We start from the raw sequence: 22405 nt of genomic DNA on the forward strand, positions 1-22405 counted from the left end.
GGGTGTACGTCAGTTTTTTCTGTTGCTTCTGCTTCTTCAGGGTCCCTGGGTTGGAGAGATCCCAGGGCTGGGTCTCTGAGGGCTGAGGGAGGCATCCACTTTGGGGCCCACCTGCCAGGTGTGAATTCTACTCTCCATCACCTTCTGTCTGCTTTTTGGCCCGGGGAAGGTGAGGAATTTTGTGAGGTGAGGAAGAGGGGAAAGAACTTGTGCTGCTGCCATCTCTAAGCATGTGTCTGCAGTGTTTGACCTTGTGGCTGGCGTCTGACCACCTGCGTGGTGATGTCTGTGTGAGGTTTTTTTTTTGTTTTTTTTGTTTTTTTTTTTTTTTTTTTTTTTTTACATCAAGATGCTCTAAGTGGTTCATCTCGGCTGTGTGCTTACCCTGGCTCCTCGCTCGCCATGGCAGTTGCACAACAGATTCTTCAGCCTTAGGTGTATTTTCATTGCTCCCCGGTGTTACAGTTAGAGTGAGATTTGACTCCCCAGACTCAGACTTGCTAATGGTTGGTTGCTGGATTGAGCATGGTCGTACGGGAAGTGGGTCTCATGGGAGATCTCCAGCTCACGGAGGCTCACCTTGGGAAGGTGGTTCTGCCAGGAGGGTTGGCTCTTTAAGGTCCATGCCTCTCCCCTTCTGGGCTGGCTGTGGACTCCCTGTCTATACGTCTCCTGCCACAGACACCAGAGACTGTTAGGGCTGCCGATCTTAGACTGTGAACCTCCCAAACCATCAATGGGTGCAGACCTTCTTCCCTCTCTCTCTCCTCTTGGGTATGTACGTAGTTCAAGCACAGAAAAGCTGACTCATGCCCCTGAGCAAAAGGTGGTGGTGGGAAGGTGGGGGTCGAGATCACCTCAATTTCCCAAGGCTGGCTCATGCCTTCTATGTGCTCCAAGCATGAGCACAACTGTCCATGCCCTGATGCTTGAATGGGGGCACATGCACCTGCTGTGTGTTTCTCTGGAAGCCTCACAGGGAATGAGTCTCCCTAAGAGGACTCCTGACTCCTCCCGAGGCTGCTAGGATTGCTCAGTGGCCGCTGAGCATGGAGATGCTATTGGAAGACCATGAGCAGAAAATGATACAATTTCAGAGCCAGGAAGTTTGGCTCACAACTCCAGGGCAGTGAGCCAGAAGATTCTCTTCCTGTGTCTGTTTAGGATACTTGTAACTCTAAAAATATCTGTGGCTGCTGTGTACATTAGCACAGGCTGTGCACTGCACGACTCCGGGCCATGTGGCTGGGATGAACCATGGTGAGAATTGTACCTCAGGTTTGGGGCAGTTGAAGTGGGGAGGTGGGAACCTGCAGGCTCTTATTTGGAGAGGGCCCAGGAGCAGAGAATTCACCCACCCCCACATATTTCCCAGACTTTTGGTCACTCGGATGTCACCTCCCTAAGTGAATTGGTACCCACTCATCACTGTTGTACTAGGATTTTGTTGCTGTTCTATATTGGCTCACATTTCACTTACATTCTTGGGCTGGAGAGGGAAGCTTTGTGTCACAATTTGAAGTGGCAGACCAATGCAACTTGTCAACAATAAGATATTAAGACATGGGGCTAGCGAGATGACTCGATAGGCTAACCCTTCACCTGCAAGTGCCAACAGCCCATATAGTTCATTGTCTTGGCTTTTCCAATTCTCATCCAGCTCCCTGCTGTGGCCTTGGAGGGCAGTGGAGGATGGCTCAGGTCCTTGGTGCCCTGTGCCCACATGCAAGACCTGGATGATGCTCCTGGCTCCTGGCTTTGGATTGGTCCAGCTGTGGCAATTGTGGCCATTTAGGGAAGCAGTGGATGAGAGATTTTTCTCTTGGTCTCTCCTTCTCTCTTTGTAGTGTTGCCTTTCCAATAAAAGTAAACACATCTTTATAAAACAAAGTAGACATATGTTTTCATACATGCATGTGTGTGTGTGCATATGTGGATGTAAAACAGGGGTTTAGCTGGCTGTGCTGGTCTTTTCTCTCCCTTCCTAAAAGAGTAGACTGGTGGACAAGTGGTAGAGTGGTGATAAGGTTAGAGGGGCACAGAGCCAAGTGTTCTGAAAGTACCCCAAGGGATTGTCAGGGCAAGGAGGGGAAGAGTGGTATTCCAGGGAGCCGTTGCCATCACTCAACACCACATCCTCCCAGAGGAGTTCCTGAGGGATTCAACGGCACCCTGGCCCATCCCGGTCCTCCATGGGTTGCTTAGACGCTTCTGTAGAACCCCTACAGGGTGACCCACACCTGTCCTAGCCTGGCACTCCTGGAACGTTTAATGCCACCACGAGGAGCTTTTCTGAGGCTGAGCTCGGACAGGTCGTGCTCCTTGGGCATGTGGGATTTTGGTCTGCTTCTTGGGGCCAAGCTGTGCCCATTAGCTCCTTCCTAATCAATGCCCTCCTTCCAAACGTGACGGAAAGTGAGAGATCTGGAGGTAGGAAGCCTGCCTCCATTGTTCATGAGTAAGCTTCTTCGGGCCTCAGTTTCACCATCTGTGTAATGGGAATCATCATCGTAGCTTCTGCATCTGGCTGATGTGAGATTGAGGCTAGTGAGCGCAGATGGCCCTGGAAGAGTCCTGTGCTCAGTGACAACCACTAATAGCTTTTCCTGTAGCCAGGGATTGGGGGAGGGGGGTACCCTTAGTCACAAGACAAAGGACTTGAACGACCAGCTTCAGCTTAACATCTGACTCATATGATAAGTTCTCAGAGCATCCTGTATCCGAGGACAGCTCCCTGCTCCTGGGCACCTGGGGGACCGAACCGCCCAAACACTTGCTGCCCACATGGGAGGCCCGGATTGCATCGTCCGCCTTCAGCCTGGCTTCGCCTTGGTGTCTGTGGGCCTTTGGGGGAGTGAATCAGCAGGTGGAAACTTGGTTCTGTCTCCCTCTATCTCTCTGCCTTCCAAATACATAAATGAATAAATAAATAAACACTTTTTAAAGTGCAGAAACAAGACTGAAATATTGGGGAAAAAAAGATATTTGCCTTGCTGTAAGCAACTCCAATATATGGATGACATAAAACAACCACAATCACTTTTATTTATTAAGTCCCCTCGAAAGATGATGATGATAATAGCGAGTGCTGACGGTCTGATCTCATCTAGCAGTTCTCTGGATAAGGGGACCTCAACATGTTCACCAAAAATGGTACTAAAGCAATTTCTTTTGGTGCAGTTTCCCCTCCCTGAAATTCCTACGTGTGAGGAATCTGCAAGTGTCATGTTGTAAAGCTTTGCATTTCTTTCTAAGAGACATATCCTCTAACTCCATTTTCTGCAAACTGTTTTGCCATGGCTTCATAGGTTTTCCCGTGATCTCCAGCTAACCTATGTTGGGGGGCAGGCAGCATCTGCTGCACCTGATATGGTGTAGGTAAGGGTGCCCATTTTACAGCTGTGTAAATTGGGGCTCTTGGTCTCAGAGCCTGAACTCGACGAGCTCCCAGCTCTGACCTGCTCTCAGTTTTAGATTCTCTGGTTTGGAAATTCTTAAGAACAAATCCTTCTGTTGGGTTTACCGGCTGCATCCCCAGATGCCCAAATGAGGGGTTCCTGGAGGCTGTGGTGAGGTAGCTGGGATGCCTGGCAGTTTGTCTACAGTCTCTCATCCACTTGCAGGCACCATTATCCCCAGAATGTGGGACCCCCCCTCCCACTCTCTACCCCTCTCACACACACACTTTGGACTCCTGCCAGAAACCAAGGCATGGTACCATCTGTAAGAGATAAATAAATCAAAATATCATCAGCAGATAAGTGTGTGCCATCTGCTGCCCTGTCAGTTGAACTGGCAGAGGCCTCGGGAGGACTCCGAGCCAGAGCTTGCCAAGGCTGTGCCGCCGGCCTGGGGAGTGAGAGGAGAAGCTTCACGCAGGAGCACTTGGCATTCCGCTTTCCTGCCTGCTTCCTCTGCTGAATTCCTTCAATCCAGCCAGCCAAGGTGGGGGAACTTTGGCCCTTGCCAAACAGTGAAAAAAAATCATCTCTCATCAGCCTGGTGTGTGGGGAGTGAGGACCGCTGCTTCCGCCAGCCTCTCCATGAGTCAAAAGCATCTATTGTGGAGAATATGAACTGTGCACCTGCTGGGAGGCTGGGTTCCCTGTGCAGGCTAGAAGCATACAGGTTTGGGTCCCGTGGGTTGTGCATCTTGAAAAGCATCCCCCTCTAGAAGGCGATTGATGCTTCCTGCCCCAGGAGGAGCCCTTTTGTGGAGGGCATCTGGGGCTTCCTTTGAGAGGCATAGATTTTTCTAAGACCTGTCTAGACCTCTGCCCAGGGGTCATACAGAGCAGTATGCATACAAAGTCTGTCCCAGATCATCTTGATTAGGATCCTGGCTCCATCGCTAGCCAAGTGAATCAACCTTCCTGAGTCTTGGTTTGTCCATCTGTAAAATGGGGGTGGCGGTGGGTGCACCTGCTGTTGTGGAGACTGATGGGTTATATAAAGCCCAGGGCTTGGCATCGAGAAGGTGGCCAATCTTTGTGAGCCCATGCTGTTTGTTGGCCTCACATTGTTGTCCCTCCCCCACCACCGCATCCTCCCCTGGGCAGACACCTCAGTTACACCATCTGGTGGGCATAGAATTAAAGTCACGATCCTCAGACCTGGGGTGTGGGGGATCCAGCCAAGCATGAGGGGGCTCCTCAGTGTCCCTCTCTATCTTGCTTGCCTGCGTCTCCTCCACTGCCAGCCAAGACCTGGACTTGTCCGTGCCAAGGCCAGCCTGACCGGCCTGGGACGCTGTGCACACCATCGGGCATCAGGCATCTGCCTCTGGCTGCCTCTCCCTGTTCCGCGCAGGGCCCTGCCAGGTTCTTCCACCTGCTTGAGCTGGAGCTGTGGAATGACAGCTTCTTGCTCTGGGAAGCCTCCCAGGCCCTCCTGGGAGAGGAGGGAAGCATGTGTGTGTGTGTCTAACGCAGGACGCAGAGAGGGGATGAAGGCAGCTCTTACAGAGGGCCAGACACTTGGGCACACTCCCTCCTGCCTGGATCCTATGTGCACAGGTTAGAAGACAGGCGTTGGGTACCCCCTTACTCAGGGTGTTGCTTCTGATAGTTTCAGGTACCTAGTAGCAACTGCAGTAAGGGAATGTGCCATGGAACATTCCAGAAAGAAGCAATCCATCCGTTTGAAGGTGTAAGCCACTCTGAGTGGTGTGATGGGCATCTTGCGCTGTCCTCCCTCCTTCTTGCCCAGCACATGAGTCCTCCCTGTGTGCAGTGTGTCCACTCTGTGTACGCTGCCTGCCTGTCAGTCATTTTGCAGGTGTCTCGGTGCTCCTGTTATTGTAGTATTCGAATACGAGATGAGCCCACGGTCACATGCCTTTTCTTCTTTTATTACTGGCTGTCATTGTCCATTTCTTACTGTGCTTAGTTTACAAAGAACACTCTGCTGTGGGTCTGTGTGTGGAGGGCCAACACGATCTACTGGGTTTGGTGTTATCCGCCGTTTCATGTGTCCGTTGAAGTCGTGGTATCTCTGGGGATAAGGCGAACATCTGTCCTCCAGTGGTTTCTGTTCGGCAGGTGGAGGCAAAAGGCTCAACAAGCTGAGCCGCTTGCAGAGGGGGCGTGGTGGGAGGAAGTACAGGGTGGCCTTCTGAGCCCAACTGTCTCTGTGAGTACCCCCCGTTCTAGAGGGGGAGTCCACAGAACGTGACAGGCATCCTTGGGGCTGGGAGTTCATACTTCAGCCTGCCCTCTGTACAAACATTGTCATTTGTTAAAGTAGCAGAGAGGAGGACGACAACACACACACACACACACGGAGTTTCCAGCTGTTGGTTTGTGTTCCAAATATTGGCGATGGTCAGAGCTGAGCTGATTACGAGTCAGGAGCTTCTTTCTGTCTCCCAGGCAGGTGCAGGGTCCCAAGGACTTGGGTCATCCTCTGCTGCTTTCCCAGGCCAAACAGAGAACTGGAGATGCTGGTACCCCAGGTAGAGGCTTAGCCTTGTATGCCACTGCACCCCATGATTGGATTTCTTAAGCATGTGATTTAGTTGCTGATTTTCCAATCTGTGTTTATTTATGTGAAAGGCACACACACACACACACACACACACACACACACACACACACACACACACACACACACACAGTGTCTACTAAAAGCCAGGAAGCTCCATCCTGGTCTCCCACGTGGCTGGCAGGGAGGGACATAAGGACCTGAGCCAGCAGTGCTGCCTCCCAAGATGTGTAGAGGGGAGAAGAGATCTGAACAGAGCGAGGAAAGGAACGCACTCTGGTCTAGAACAAGGTTGCCCCGAGTGGCGACTTCACTACTGTGCTCAGCCCTGCCCTTGTCTCTAATTTACATTGTAGGTGCCATTTTGTTTTCTGTCTACTTCCTCATTTAGCCCCAGGAGGATGGAGCGATGGTCCATTCCTGGCAAAGGGGCAGCCAGCTATGAAACCCTCAAGCCATTTGTTACCCCCAGCCCGTGGCCAGCAGACTGCAGAGCTGGGATTTGAACTCAGGTCCGTGTCAGACCAGAGCCCAGGCCAGGTGCTGCACCACGCCCTCCCTGGTGCTCCTGGCTGTCTCCTCTCCCCCCGCCACGGGCTGCCGTGTACACACGAGCTTCTTTCTCAATTAGACCTGGCCTGGTGGAGGGAAGACCTTGCGTGACATTCCTGGAATCAGGCCTGGGTACAGAGCCAGAGCCAGGCGGCCTTGACCGCGTCCTGGAGTCTGTGCTGGATTGCTGGAAGTCTCATTTCAGCTAAGGGCCTGTGCCAGCCTCTTTCAGTCTCGGTGTCCCTGTGCCCATTGCCAGGCCACTTCTGAGCCCACTCCCCTCTCCCTGACCTGAGATGGTGCTGGGTCAGAGGGATCAACAAGGTGGAAGAGGAGGATCGAATCTGCGTTCAAGGTCAGATGTTGTGTTTTATTCCCATGTTGCAGCCCGAGCCTGCTAAGGTGAGGCCACCAGCAGGTCTAGGAGCAAACACCTCCCAGCTTAGCTTGTCTGAGCAGTCACATGCGCCCTTCAGAAGGACATTTCGCGTCCAACGTCTGGGATTTGTTTCAAAATAACCCCATGCTGGTGAGGCGGACAGCCGGGTGTGAGGCAGCCGCCACCGCCGGCTGCGACTTGACAGTTCCCGGGGTTGGGGACACAAGGCTGAATGTCTCTACTTCTGTCAAAGATGGAAATTACCATCCAAGAGATCTTTCAGAGTCCACCTGGTCTGGCTGGGGCGTGCCCCTGGGTCCCTGCTCCACTTCTGGACAAGTGAGCACCCCTGTAAGAGGGAAAGTTCTGGAAAGACATGGCCTCTGGGCCAGATCCTGATGTTGCTGCTTGCTGACTGTGTAACCTCGGGCAGGGCAGCCTTGCAGACTCAGGTTCCTCCTCCGGATGCTGGGGTGTGGATTCTGGCTTCACACACTTGTGGTCCCCATATTAGGTGCTCTTCCTGGCCTGGATGGGCCTTGGAGGTGCCAAGGATCCAGATCAAAGGCAGCAAAATGACCCGGAGCCTCCACCTGCTGTGTCAGATGTGCCACTCATATAGTCCTGTAGATGTCACACTGGACTCCAGGTGGAAGGTGACAATGGGGCGAGAGATACTGTGATAAGATTCCAGGAAAGCATGAACCCCTGGAGAGGGTTCATGACTGGGCGCTGGTGGCCATGCAGGTGGCATCCCTGTTGGGCCTCTGGGTCACCTGTCACTTGGCTTCTCCCAGGGCGATGCATCCACAGGGAATCAGAGGGCAGAGGAGAGAGGGTCAGGCTGTCCTCCTTTCCACCCTGTCCACTGCTCACCCCTTGGGCGACACCTTCTTGGGGTGAGGTAAGCCAGCAGGTCAAAGATCTGCCTGCCTGTCTGCCCCATTCTGATAAAGCACAACTATAAACAAATGTTGTTATGCTGTCCACGGGCCCTGCACCTGCCGCCATAGGAAATGGTAATATTAGAGGAAACCGCTGTTTGAAACGAGCAGGTGGAGACTCCTTCCCTTGTCATGCATCCCCAGACAATAAGATAAAAACAGTCACTACAGCGTTCACATGGCCCGAGGCCTTATGGTGATCCAGATGTGACTTTAAGGATGTGGCAGGATATGGCGGGTCCTAGGCATGTACAGCACCAGTTTCCACAAGGAACCTAGGCCCCCCGAGGATTTCCGGAGCCCACAGGCATCCAGGAACTGAAGCTCCGTCTGGGCTGAGAGAGGCCTTTAAACCGTGGGTCCGATGGGCGGGTGTGAGACAGGAGGCAAAGACAACACCAAGGTCTTGGTCAAGTGTCCACAAAGGATGCAGGTGCTGTTGGCAGAGCCGGGCACTCTCTGAAGACGGGATCCTGGGATCATGCAGCCTGCAGCGTGTTGTTCAGGGCACCCCAACTCTTGGTGAGCAAGGATCTGACAGAGAGGGATCAGCAGAACCAAATGTACTTTCCAGAGAAGGAAATGTTGAATGCTCCGTGTGTTCGTTTTTTGTGAATATTGTTGCCAAAACCCAGGTTTCGTTTTTGTTTTATCACTCGATGTGGCCTTGCCCACCGTGGACACTCCAGGCCATGCCCTCCAACTTTTGAGAGTATAACATTAAAAAAGATTTACAATCATGGGTACAGAACCCAGCTCGTGTAGCATGGCCCTCCCTCCTTCCACCTCTTTCTTTGTGCCTCCCATCTTCCCTCACAGCCCTTGGTTGGCAGAGGACTGCTCTCCCAGCATGAAGAAGCAGAGAGGGGAAGTGTATTCTGAGTGAGGGGATGGGGTGGGGTCAGTTAGCACATACAAAAAAGGCCCAGAGGTGAGAGGGAGCATGCGCTATGTGGGGAGGGGTCTGAGAAGGGTTGGGAGCGGACTGGACAGGGAGGCCAGCACCAAGTCCACAGGTTGACTCTGTCCTTGGGGGTGGGCTGGAAGGAGTTGTAGCTGGAGTGTGTGTGGCCTGGGCGGGTCTGTGCTGGCAGGAGCGTCGTGTGGGTGTTATGAAGCTAGCCTTCTTGGGGTTGGCGTTCAGGTGTCCCTTGGGACACACCCAGCTCCTGTTGGAGTAACTGGGCTTGGGTCCTTGTGCCGCTGCTAATCCTAGCTTCACAAATATTATATGGAGTGTGAGATTGCAAAAAGAAAAAGACTTTTTTTTTTTTTTTTTTTGCTTTTTGTTTCCTATCCTTAATAATAACATCGAAGAGGGCTGGGCCTTTAGCCTAGTGATTAGAAGCTGGCTACAATACTGGGGTCCCACATCAGAAGGTCTGGATGTGGGGTGAGCCGTGGGCTCCTGACTCCCTAGCTTCCTGCTGCTGTGCCTTGGGAGGTGAGGGTGAGGGCTCAAGTCCGTGGGCCCTATCACCCCATGTGGGAGACCTGGGTCGAGTTCCTTGCAACCAGCTCCAGCTTGGGCCAGTCAGCCCTGGCTGTCGTAGTCATCTGGCAGTGAAGCTGTGGATAGAAGGGCATGTGTGCTCAGTCTCAAGTAAATGAATTTAGTAAAATTCAAGTAATGAATTTAACACTCCTGAAGCGAGGACTTGGGGGACATGGGGACCTGAACTGGGGCAGATGATGAGCACGGGGACTGGGCTGGATGGGTTGCTGGTAGGGGCTGGGAGACAGGAGACACACCAGGTCCGGGGTGGCGACAACAGCACCTGTGCGAGGGAGACCGTGGAGGCCTGCGTTGGCGTGCATGCGTCCTCTTCTCGCCTGACACCCACTCTTTCTTTCCAAAGGTGAGAAATGTCGCAGCTTCATTGACCTGGCCCCAGCATCGGAGAAAGGTGAGTGTGTCCCCTCTCCTGCTTGGGGCGTTGGTCCAGAGCTGTTCTGTAGCACCTGCTGGACGCTGGGCCACTTTCCCAAGTGCCGGGTGAGACGCAAGAGGCAGCTGGAATGGATTGTTTGCCCTCCCCGTCCGGAGCATGCTGGGATTTTGGGGAGGCGCGATGGGTGTGCACAAGTCGGGCTGGGAAAGGTGGGCTTGGGCGTTTACCTTCAGGTGTGAGGTTTGCCCTTGGAGAACAGAAGCTGGGGGGTTGACTCGCTTGTCCCAGGAAGTGAGGAGGGCCTGATAGGACAAATACTGCCACCCACAGGGACCTCATGGGTGGGCAGAGCCCCAGTGCTGTGTAATCCCAGCTGTGCCAGGTGGGAATGGAGGCATCAGAGATTAGAAGCAGACTCACCTGCGGGTCACTGTGACTCCAAAGAACTGGCATCAAGGGACAAGTTTATGAAAGTTTGGAAGTTGACAATTCAGGCTGCCTCTGCGCCAGGAACCTTTCTTCTGCCTCTTTCCATCACCATATGGTGTTTGTCTTCATGGTCTAAGGTGGCGGCGGGGGTGTCAGCTATCGTGGCAGCCTTTGGGCAGTTGGATTGGAGTGGGGCCAGAGGTACATCAACTCTAATATTCCTTGGAGTTGTTCTCAGCCCAAGGCACCTGCATGTGTCTTCTCAAGCAGGACTTATCCGCTGCAGGGAGGCTGGGTCACATGATCTTCATCCCAGGTGTTAAAGTTTCTGACTGCAGGTTGGAGGGAAGTAGAGGGAGGGTGAGTCCTGCAGGAGAGACTGGTGCAGGGCCACGGAGCATGTGGCCAGCAGGTGAGCAGAGCTCTTGATTTAGCCTGGAGATTCAGGAGGGGAAACTGAGGCAGACATCCCCGAAGTACAAGTTCACTCCGCACCACACAGTGTTGGACTGCATGCTTGCTTGACTCAGTGGGATTGAAGTCCTGGGTGCATGGCGCCCCCTGCTGGGGACACGGAGCTCCCGGAGACAGAGGGGTGCCCCTGGTCATTCACTCCAAGGCTGGTCATGTTTTATGTCTACTTTCCCCTTGGGGGGCTGCAGCCTGTTGATTCTTGGGAGCCTGAGGGACAAGTGGCAGGGACCCCTCTGGGGCATGGCTTCCAAACTGATTTCATTGGGAGACACTCCCGTGACATTACTGACCAGTGAGAGGAGCTGATGGGGCTGTTCCTATGGGCCAAGCCCTGTAGCTGTATTTGGTATGCAGGTGGTCCATCACCTTGTGAAGAATCAGCTGTTGTTCTCAGCTCCACCTGACAGATGGGGAGACTGAGGGTTAGGCAGGTTAAGTCACCTAGGCTTCCCCTCTGGTGCAGAGCTGTGCTTTAATGCAGGCCCCTGGCTGCTGGCCCCAACACACAAGCTCCGCCCACTGCCTGTTGGGCTGGGAGACCTTTGGCACGCACATCCGGTCAGCCCTGGGGTCTTGGGGATCCCAGGAGGCACAGCCTGTGTGTGAGCTTGCCTGCATGTGTGTATGTGTTTGTGTGTAAGTGTATCTCCATGAGCAGGGGCCCCTGGGAGTGTGTACATGTGTGCAAGCTGTGGAGGAGCATATGTGAGTGTGGGAGTATACACACGTGTGCATGAACGAACATGAAAATGCCTCTTGTGGATATGTGCACAGATGTGCTCACGTGTGTGTGTACCGCTGTGCTAGCATGTGTCATGTGTGAATGCCTATGTTCACACACAGGTCAGATTGCTTGTATGAATGTGTGAGCGCATGAGTGTGTGAATATGTGTGTGTGTGAGAGAGAGAGAGATCAGACTGCAAGTTGAAGTCTCCCCTGGTCACTGTCTCCCTGAGTGACCTGAATATTTGGACGAAGTCACCCTCATCTATTTGCTTTGCAAGCCCCAAGGGGGCCGTCTTCCCATGTCCCTTTGCATTTGACACGCACATCCCGAGCACCTGCGTGCAGTCAGTTCCTGGGACCAGACTCCCACGCTCCTGGGTGGTGCCCTGGGGGAAGAGAGGTGAGCCAGCAGCCAGCAGCTGGCAGCTGTGGTGGGCGGGCTCCAGGTAAGGGAGGCAGAGTCACTCTGCTGGAAAGATGGGGGCGATGTCTTTCTCCAGTATCAGCTATGCCAGTGCCCTGACTTCTGGGAAGGGGTCTGCGTGCCTCCCCTTTACCCCCAACCCACCGCTAAGTCTTCCGCAGTCAAGTTGAGAAAGAGCTCAGTTCCCAAGTCTCAGTACTTACTCACTGGCAGGTAGATGGGCTCGCACTGTGAATGAATGAATGAATGAATGAACAAATGAATGCAGTATCTCAGGCTCCTTACCGGACTGCACCAGCCACCTGTTGATCCTAATCGGTCCTTGTGTGGCATGGTCTGTTGGCTGCGCAGCTGCCTTGACCAAGAGAAGGTAGAGACAGCCTTGACCAAGCCAATGTAACCATTGAGTGTTTACCTTGTGCTAGGTGCACCTTCCAGAAGCTTCTTGCCTCTAAGCAGTACATGCTTCCTCCTGCTCTCCCTGCGTTTCCTCCGTCCACTCTTCCCGCACGGGGTTCCCAGGCCTTCTTCCCACTCTTTTCCTAACTTCTCTTCACACACACTTGGCTTTGGGAGCCTGTTGAGCCATACTGCACGGATAGCCAGCACCTCTGCATTTGAGAACTTAAAGAAAAAAAACAAAGTGACTTTGATTAAAAAAAAAAATCAAAGCAGTGTGAGTATATGGTTTGAAAGACTGAAATGGGGCAGCACCTGCTCTAGTAGCCAAGCTACTGCTTGAGGCACCTGTGTCCCCTGTTGGAAAGTTTGCGTTCAAGTCTTGGTTTTTCCTTCTGCCATCCAGCTGCTTGCTCATGCACACCCTGGAGGCAGCAGGGCATGGCTCGAGTCCTCCAGTCTCTCACCCACGGAAGAGACCCGGGTTGAGCTGGCAGCTTCAGCTGCTCGCTAGCCTCCACTCTCGTGGCCATTGGGGGAATGGATCAGCGGAGGAGAGCTTTCTATCACTCCGTCTCTTCCCTTTAAAATGAATAAATCTTTAAAAAAAATGCCCAAGTCCTTCATGAAAAATAGTGTCCTTGTTGCTGCTCCCTTTAGCTCAATTTTCTGTTTATGACCTCTGTATTCTAAAAGGACATTCTTTTTAAAATAAGATAGATTTTTAAAATTTATTTAAAAAGTAATGTTACACAAAGAGGAAGAGACAGAAAGAAAGAGGGAAATCTTTCATCTCATGATTCACTCCCCAAATAGCCAGACTGATGCCAGGAACTCTGCCCATGTCACTCACGAGGGTGCAGGGATCCAAGCTCTCGCACCATCTTGTCCTGGTTTTCCAGGCACCTTAGCAGGGAGCTGGGCCAGAAGCAGGGCAGCCAGGACTCGAACCAGTGCCCGCCACTGGATGTGGGCGTCTCGCAGGCTGCACGCATCTCGCAGGCAGTGTCTGATGTGTCCTCCCTGGCTTGCTCTGTGCTGCCTCCCATCCGCTGAGCCGTTCACCACCTCTGCATGAACGTCTCAGCTGCTAAGACGTTGTTGCCGTGCTTCATCTGTAGTTGCCGTGCTTCATCTGTAGTCATCCTGATGCAGCTGGGACCGGGACCTGCACTCCCTGAGCGCCCTGGAGGGACACACCTGCAGGGGCAGGTGCACCTGGGATGCCATTGGTGTGGTCTCCCCCAAACCAGACTGGACCCTCCCTGAAACAGACACTGTGTCTTTCCCTTCCCTGCAGCCCCTGTGGCCCAGGTATGGTTAGTACAGAGCCAAGATTTAGTACAGGTTTGTTGAGTGAATAAAGGATGGCCAGAATGAACAGGGAATAGTGTGCTGGAGGTACCGGGTGTCTTATTTGGGTTTAGAAACCTGGACCCAACTCCTACAGCACTGGTCTCCTGTGACCCACCTGGGCTGAGCTGATTTTTTTTTTTTAAGTTATTTACTGGAAGGGTAAGAAAGATTTTCCATCTGCTGGTTCAGTCTCCAGATGTCTTCAGGCTAACGCCAGGAGCTAAGAACGCCATTCAGACTTCCTCCATGGGTGGCTGGGACCCAAGTACCTGAGCCTCCACCTGCCGCCTGCCAGGGTGCACATCAACAGGATGGAGTTAGAAGTGCAGCTAGGGACTTAAGCCCAGGCACTCCAAGTGATGTGTTCAGGGCTGCGCTGCTCGCCATCCCCCACCCCCCGGCTGTGCCTGCCCGCTGCCCCTGTTTCTTTGCACCCTGGGCCTTCTGGCAGCCTCCAGTCAGTGGCGGTTTTTAACACAATCTCTGAGGCCCGGAGTTTTTATTTGTAGACTGTTTTCTCGAGATGCACAGCGCTGAGGGTGGGGAGGGGGGAAGGCTGCCAGGGTCGCTGCGCTGAGTCCCTCCCGGAGTTCGGCTTCGTGTAACAGCCTCCTGCCGCTTCCCTCCAGCTTCGCTCTGCCTCCGCCCAAAATCGATTTACAATTCCGCTGCTCACTTAATTTATTTAGTGCATTTTATTGATTTATGTCATAGAACTAAAGCGTGCCTAGATCAGATCCCGCTGAGCAGGCAAGGGGTTGGAGGAGCCCGTGTCTCCGGTTGCTTTCCGCCATTGCCCTGGGAGCCGGAGCTGGGTCAAGGTGCTGCCTGTGGCCGGAACGCACAGTGGAGCCGGCATGTCCTCGAACTTGTGCCTTAACCCAGGAGATTGGCTGCCTGCCTCCCACCTGGGCTCCCTGGGGATCCCTCCATCTATCTCCAAGAGCCAACCCAAGATGTTCTTGACCTGGCCCTCAGTCTGCCTTTCCTGCTCTCGCTCCCGGCCACCAGGGACATGGCTGTGGCCAGGGCCTGGCAAAATGGATGGATTGTTCACATTCTAAGGGAACGGACAACATTTGAGGAGGTGGAGCCTAGCTCACGGGTTGCACCTGTCCATTCCTCCCACTCCCAGTGGTGTTGGGATGATTCTTCCAGCCTTCAGAATGGTCCTGGGCCATTTGCAAGGTTCTGGCATCTTCTGACAAGATCTCATTGTGGGATCATTCTCTGTAAAGTCACAGCAGAAATCATTCATTCTTGGCATGTCTGCTCTCGGTGTGAGCTGCCACCACCCTGCCCTCCTCCCCTGACCCTGGCCGGTGGTCAGCCTCTCCCAATGCCAGGTGGTGTGCCAGGAGCTGAGGCACAGCAGAAAGTCCCCCGTAACTCTGCTCCTGAAGTCTGCCTTTGAGTGTGGGGGTCACAAGAGTTTGGAAGGAATGATGGTAGTCTGGGAAAACTGTATGGAGGCGATGTGGGAAGGGCTTTGAAGGAGGGGTGAAGTTCCTTCTGCAGCAAAGGGCAGCTTGGGGGACTCATTCCTGGGAGAAGGACCAACCTTGGCAAGGGGGTGAGCCCACGTGTCCCTCGACATTACTGGATGGGTGGAGGAAGGGATACAGGATGACCAGAGAAGTTAGGTGCCTGCTGCAGAACACACAGCAGGTGCAGATCAGAGAGGGCTCAGCCTGCAGTCAGCCCGCTGCTGGCCCTGCCCCTGCCCCCTTCTTTCCCAGCCAGTGGCTCTCTCCTCGCTCCCTCCGCCCCTTCCTGCCACTCCGGTCCCTGAAACCCTCGCTTCCTCTAATTACACACTCTTCTGAAAGGTGATGAAGTCCCGGAGCCTGATGGCAGATCGCTCGCGGAGATCACAACATCTAATAATTGCTTTAGTTGCGCTAATTCCAATTATTCAAGATTATCTTTCCAAGTAATTAGGTGGCTGGGCAGTCTTGCCGGCTCGCCCGCTTGCCGAGTGTCGTATTAACCCCGAACGGCGACCGGCTTTCATGTTTCATAATTGGAAACAGTTTCTCTGCGCTGAAGAGACTCTGTTAAGTGTAAACAGAGGGAATTTGAATTTCTCATCATGCTGTGGTGGGAGAAATTATCCATGCTAGTCAGAAAGGGCGGGGGTGGTCCATGACTTCTCACTGTGGTCTCTGTGGGAATGGCATGGGTGTGGGCAGTGAACATCCCATGTCCCTGGACACAGGTGCCAAGGGGGGAGGCACAGAAGACAGGATGTGCTCTCCAAGGCCACGCTTGGCTACAGCACACTGTCTGCCGTGTGCAGAGACCGTGAGCTCAGACTTGGTTCTGGTTGCTGTTCAGAGAAGTGACATCCAGCTGTCCCGTGGCTTGACAAGGGGTCTGGAATCGCCCCCGCCCCTGGGGTACCAGAATCCAGGAGATAGAGCAGCCTGGTGCTTGTGTCCAACACCATCTGCATACTTGAACATCTGGAATTTCAGCTGAGTCTCCCGTGTGGGGGCCCTGCCCTTGGACTATCCTCTGCTGCCTTCCCAGGCACATTAGTGGGGAGCTGGATGGGAAGTGGAGCAGCCTCTGGAACAGGAGCCACTATAGGATGCTGGGGTTGCAGGTGGTGGCTTCCCTGGCTGGGTTACAGCTCAATCCCTGCTCAGGCCACACCTGTTTGGTACCCAGGCCTCCTTTTCCTGAGTGTTTTCAGTTCAAGGTTGGTTGAGTCTGTGGGTGTGTCACATATAGAGGAGTAGCTGTCACTTCCCTGGGATCATTTACAGTCAGGTCCTTGGTGTACAGTCCCCCAAGTTTAACGAAACACACATGATTTGTATATAGATCTCTGGTGTAGAGCCAGGGCTGTGCTCCCACGCCTGTCCTCCTCAGGGCGGGGGTCCCCTAGGGCCCCGCACTCGAGTGCACACTTTGCTATACCTGTCTGCAACTTCTTCATGACTCCTTCCCTGGGGGCTCTGCTTTTGCTTCTCATCTGCCCTGCCCCCGCTGGGCCTCGCCTCCCATCCGCAGTCTATTTCCTACTCGTCCTCCTCACTGCTTTGCTGAGAAGGCCCTCCCTTGTGCCTCATCCTGAGCAAGGACACCTGTCAGCGCTCGGTTTTTGTGCAGCAGTTTATTTATTTTTCTAAGATGTTTAAGACAATAAGGATGATGGTACCCAAACTAGCATATGTCAGTGTTGGTGAACACACAGCAGGTGCACCTGGTCTTTGACAACCTGAAGAGGCTGCTGCTGTTGCTCTACCTTGTTAGGGATGGGAAAACTGAGGCACCTGTTCCAAGTCATGAGAGTTGTAACCGGTGGGAGATGCTGGTTTGGGGGAGCAAAGGGCTCGGATTCCTGTGTCTCGCCCCCCACAATCAGGCCAGCACAGAGAAGAGTTCCGAAGAGCTAATGAGGACCAAGGCCCTGGGAAGCCTTGGCTCAGGCCCACGTGTCACGCCCCCAGGCCACTGTCAACTCCCTCCAAGGCCTTGGAGCCTCCTGCAGTCACCTCTGCCTTCTTGTGATGGTTGCTGTGCTTGCTGTGCTCGGAGGGATCCGCGCCCTGTGTGCTGCTCTGATTTGTGCAGTGGCGAGAGGCTCTCGAGCTGATCTCAGGGGCGGCTGTCTTTTACAGCAGAGAAAACTGAGGCCTCCAGGTAAGACCGGGAAGAGTCAGGCTACCTCCTGCAATATCAATCCCTGAGAAATGGGTTTTCCCTGCAAAACCAAATGGGGTTCCCGGGGCCGGTGCTATGGCTGATAAACCTGCCGGTTCCAGTCTTGGCTGCTGCTCCACTTCCAATCCTGCTCCTTTCTGATGCGCCTGGGAGAGCAGTGGAAGACAGCTCAAGTGCTTGGTCCCTTGTCAGCCATGTAAGAGACCCAGATAAGTCTCCTGGCTTCTGGCTCCTGGCTTTGGCCTGGCACAGTGCTGGCTGTGGAGGTCATCTGGGGAGTGTATCAGTGATGCTGCCGAAGGGCAGTGTCTTCTCACAGGCCTCCTCTTGTGTCGTGTGGAGACATGTAGCTGCAGGGAGAGGAAGGCATCCATTTTAGTCATTCCAAATCGAAGCATTTTATCTTTGATAACAGCTTTATTGAGGTAAGCAGGCAGGAGTCGCTTTGTGGTGGGGTAGCGTTCTGGAAATACATCCTTATGATGATGTCTTAGCATGCGCGTCCCTATCCCTGGATGGTTGAAGGCTGCTGTATCACCACCCAGGACCGTGCTGAGCAAAATCCAAGGTTACATGGCACGCCAGAGGAAGTGATGCAGTTAAGCCATGTCGTAAACACATGGAGGCTGCCGACAGCCCATTGTGGCAGGCTGTTTTACAGGAAACCTGTTTTGTTTGTTTGTTTTTATTAAGTAGAAGGAAAATGATCTTAAAAAAGGATAAGATAGATGTATAGGGGCAGGTGTTTGATGCTGTGATTAAGATCCTGAGTAGGAGGTCCCTGTCCGTGTTGGAATGCCCGGATGTCATCCCAGTTTAGCTCCCCTCTTCATCCCTGTTCCCTGCGAGATGGCCGGTGTCCTGGTCACCCGCGTGGGAGACCCTGATAGAGTCCCCAGGTGCTCCATCTTGGCTTCTCCACCTCCCAGCTAGGCAAGGGGAGGGAAGATTTGGGGGAGTGATTCAGTGGATGGAAGAGCTCTGTCTATGCCTTTCCAATAAAAATGAAAAAAAAAATTAATAGAATGATACATACATAATGCTGTGGCTTTGTAGAGTCGTTTACAGCAGCGTCGCTACAAACATCGGTGGTGTGTTGCATGACACCATGCAGACACTGACAGTGGCACGTGGCTGGGAGAGTTTGCCAGCCCTGTTGCGACCTGCAGACCCTCTGTCATTGAGCTGGTTGGTGGCTGAGTGAAGCATCCTTAGGCAGTGCGTGGCTGCGATCCCCTTTCCAGTTAGCCCAATCGAGGAGGCGGTCCCACGGTTTCCATGTAGTTGGAGAGCCCTGCAGCCAGTGTCACTCTCCATGCCAGAATGTTTCCATCATCCCAGAAAGGGAACCTCATTTCCTCCAACTATTTTCTCCACAGGCCTGGGCAGCTGCTGGTCCACTGCTGGTCCACTGTCCGCCATTGTCCGCGTGCCCATTCTGAGCATGTTGGAAATGCTGGCTGCTACATCGGGCTTCTCTCACTTTCCATGAGGGTTTTGTTTTGGTTTTAAGATGTGTTTATTTATTTGAAACATAGAGTGACACACACACACACACACACACACAGAGAGGGCTAGATAGAGATAGAGAGATCTTCCATCTGTTGGTTCGCTCTCCAAGTGACTGCAACAGCCTGACTTGGGCCAGGCTGAAGGCAGGAGCCTGGAACTCTGGGTCTCTCATGTGGATACAGGGATGAGAGCCCCGGGGCCATCTTCCACTGCTTTCTCAGGTGCGATAGAAGGGAGCTAGATGGGAAATGAAGCAGCTGGGACTCCAGAACTGGTGCTTATGTGGGATGCTGGCATTGCATGTTGTAGTTTAATGCACTGTGCTGCAACACCAACCCCCAGCCATGGATTTTCATAGCATTTATCAATCTTGTGCACTTTTTAAAAATTGCCAGATATTCTATTGTATGGGCAGGCCACACTTTGCTGATCTACTCAGTATTTATTTATTTTTAAAAAGATTTATTTATTTTTATTGCAAAATCAGATATACAGAGAGGAGGAGACACAGAGAGGAAGATCTTCTGTCCAATGATTCACTCCCCAAGTGATTGCAACAGCTGGTGCTGCACCTATCCAAAGCCAGGAGCCAGGAACCTCCTCCAGGTCTCCCATGTAGGTGCAGGGTCCCAAGGCTTTGGGCCATCTTCGACTGCTTTCCCACTCCATAGGCAAGAAGCTTGATGGGAAGTGGGGCAACTTGGACAAGAACCAGTGCCCTTATGGGATCCTGGTGCTTGCAAGGGGAGGATTAGCCAATCGAGACATTGTGCAAGGCTCTAAAAACCTTTCAAACAGAGATGTACAATTCAGAAAAACATATGGCATAACTGTATAGCTTAAAGAAGTATGGTAACTAAAACTGTTATGGCTGAAGTCAGGAAGTAGGTCATTGCCAGTCTTCCGGAAGCCCCTGGGAGCTCCTTTCTGGCTGCTACTCTGGGTGGCAACAACCTATGCCATATGACCTCTTTTGTAAATACAGTTTTATTAGAACACAGCCGCGCCCATTCCTTTAGGTTGTGGCTGGCTGTGTCTGGGCTGTGATGGCAGAGTCGTGCAGTTGCCATAGTAACCGCCTGGCCTGCATCAGATGAAATGTTTACTTCCCTGGCTCTTCATAAAGTTAGCTGCTCCTGCTTCTTAGTGCTGTCACTGAGCGCGCAAACCTGAGTGCTACAGGTGGAGGCGCTGCTGAGCTATTTTCATGCTCTTGGGATGCGAGCAATTTTGGGAGTCTCCTTTGATTCCACAGCATGGTGTCCACAGCCTGACCCTTTTTCACTGCTCTGCGGTACTCCGCTGCACAAGAGCGCCCCCCTCTGTTGATTCCTTTTACTCCGAGTGCATAGCTAAGCCCTTTTCAGTTTTTGTCATGAATTAACCTACCAGTTCTGGCAGGGTCCCCAGATTGACATCATCAGTATCATTTGGGAGGGGGTTGGAAATGCCAGTCCCTGACCAGGTCTCCCTATCCCCATGGACCTGCTGCGCCAGCTGCTTTGCTGCCCTGGGGGACTTGCGCTGAACGAGTCTTTTGGGTCATGCCAGCCTTTGCTCCAGTTGGAGAGCCTGTGACTTGGGGTTTCCCCAAGTGGGAGGTGATGAGTTTGCCTTTTCTGTATGTTGAATTGCACTACATGAAGCCATCCCACGTTCCAAAGTAGGCTGTCGATTCGCTTCCCCACGAGTGGACTATGAAAACCTCCTTTGCTTGGGGCTGGCGTGGAGGCGCAACCAGGTCCGCTGCTGCTTGCGACATTGGTGTCCTAATCAGAGCGTAGGTTCAAGTTTTGGGTGATGTGCTTCCAATCCAGCTCCCTGCTAAAGCGTCTGTGAAGACAGCAAGAGGATGGCCCAGGTGCTTGGGTCCCTGCCGCCCCCTTGGGAGATCTGGGTGTAGTGCTTGACTCCTGGCCTTGGCCTGGTCCACCCCAGCCACTTGGGGAGTAAGCCAGTGGATGAATGATCTCTGTCTCTCTCCTCCAACCAATTCTATGTCTTCCAAATAAATAAAAAATATTGTTTTTAAAGAAAGAAAACATCTATCCATCTATCCTTGACAGTACTTGACACAATCCGAGTTATGCATTTTGCCAGTGGTACCTTGTGGCTTTTGGTTTGCATTTCCGTGCCTACTAATGAGTTTGGGCATCTTTTGATCCTTGCGGCTTTGGGAGTTTCACACAAAGGGCCTGTTTTTGCATCGTGTGTCTGATGCCATGAGCTCGTCCTTCTCGTATTGATTTACCGGGGTCGTTTCCTGGCTGCTGTAATCCTCTGTTGCTCTTACGGGCTGCAGAGAGCTCTCCCGCTGTGAAACTTGACTTCTCCCAGATGTGTGCTGATGTGCAGACTCTTAAACATTTCGTTGTGAACCTTTCCCCCTGTGTTTTCTTCTAAGTTTTAGCTTTTACATTGTGGTCTTTGAAGCAGACAGCCAGGACATCGGCCATTTTAGCGATGTTTACCTGTGTGTGAAATTCGCTCAGGCTCTGTGTGACTGTGCACCTGTTTGAACTTTTTTCTCTTCCCAGTTGAAACTCTATTCATTAAGCGATGACGCTCTGCTCCTTGCCTCAACCCTGGCCATCGTCAGTCTCCTTGCTGTCTCGTGGGTTAGAAATAGCATCATCTGTGCCTTTGACCTTTACGTCTGGGGTCTTCTGCAGAACGTCTTCACAGTTCATCGTGATGCGACAGGGGTCAGAATTTCATTCTTTTTCCAGGTTGAAGAACAGTCCCATGTGTGTCTGGACCACGTGTTGTTTGTTCACTTAGCTGTTGAGAATCTTCATGTTTATATTCTCCATCTATGGGCTCTTGTGAATAATGCTGCCTTGTTTGCCTGTTTCACATGATCTTTTTGATTTGTTGCTTTCAGATTTTAGGGGTACACACCCAGAAGTGGCATTGCTGGAGCACTGAGCAATCTTACGTCTGAGAAACTGCCGTGTCATTTGCCTTAATGGCTGCACAACTTTATATTCCCACCGGCGATGCACAGGGTTCCAACTGCTCCACATACTTGTTATTGATTGATTGATTGGTGAATAATAGCCGTACTAATGGGTGTGAAATAGTATCCCACTATGATTTGGATTGGCAGTTCCCAGGTGATTAGTGGTGCCAAATATCTTTTCATAGACTTACCGGCCTGCAATATATCTTCTTTAGAGGAGTGTTGTTTGCCGATTTTTGAATCATAGAGTGTAGCTTTTGTTGTTGAATTATAGCAGTTTTTTATATGTATTCTAGATACTAACCTCTCATCAGATACCTGATCTTCAAATATTTTCTCCCGTTCTGTGGGTTTCCTTTCCATTCTCTCGCTCTCTTTACGATTAATTTCTTTTGGTTTGATTTTAATTTATTTTACGGAGAGGATGGGAGAAATCTTTCATCTGCTGGTTCACTCTCTCAGTGGCTGCAAATGCTGCAGCTGAGCCAATATGAAGTCAGAAGCCAGAGTCTTCATCCAGGTCCCCCATGTGGGTGCAAAGATCCAAGGACTTGGGCCATCCTCTGCTTTCCCAGGCCGCAAGCAGGGAGCTGGGGGTGGAAGTGGAGCAGCCAGGATTCAAACATCTTTCATAAGGGATGCTGGTGTCACAGGTAGAGGAACACCTGCCCCTTCTTTTTCACTTTCTTAATGATGTTCTT

The 22405-nt window shown here is 52.3% G+C and overlaps 1 protein-coding gene across 3 annotated transcripts in view; it reads left to right on the forward strand.

The window, feature by feature from the left end:
* The window catches only part of GSG1L (GSG1 like), a 117538-nt gene that overhangs the window by 40846 nt on the left and 54287 nt on the right, over positions 1 to 22405 (forward strand). For all 3 annotated transcript variants that reach the window (XM_040973883.1, XM_040973882.1, XM_040973884.1), the window contains exon 2: positions 9717 to 9764. In XM_040973883.1, the coding sequence (XP_040829817.1) occupies positions 9717 to 9764 (48 nt within the window). The remainder of the gene's footprint in view (positions 1 to 9716; positions 9765 to 22405) is intronic.

The sequence above is a fragment of the Ochotona curzoniae genome, unplaced genomic scaffold (assembly GCF_017591425.1).
Source record: "Ochotona curzoniae isolate NIBS_2020 unplaced genomic scaffold, NIBS_Ocur_1.0 contig_2321, whole genome shotgun sequence".
NCBI classification, from domain to species: Eukaryota; Metazoa; Chordata; class Mammalia; order Lagomorpha; family Ochotonidae; genus Ochotona; species Ochotona curzoniae.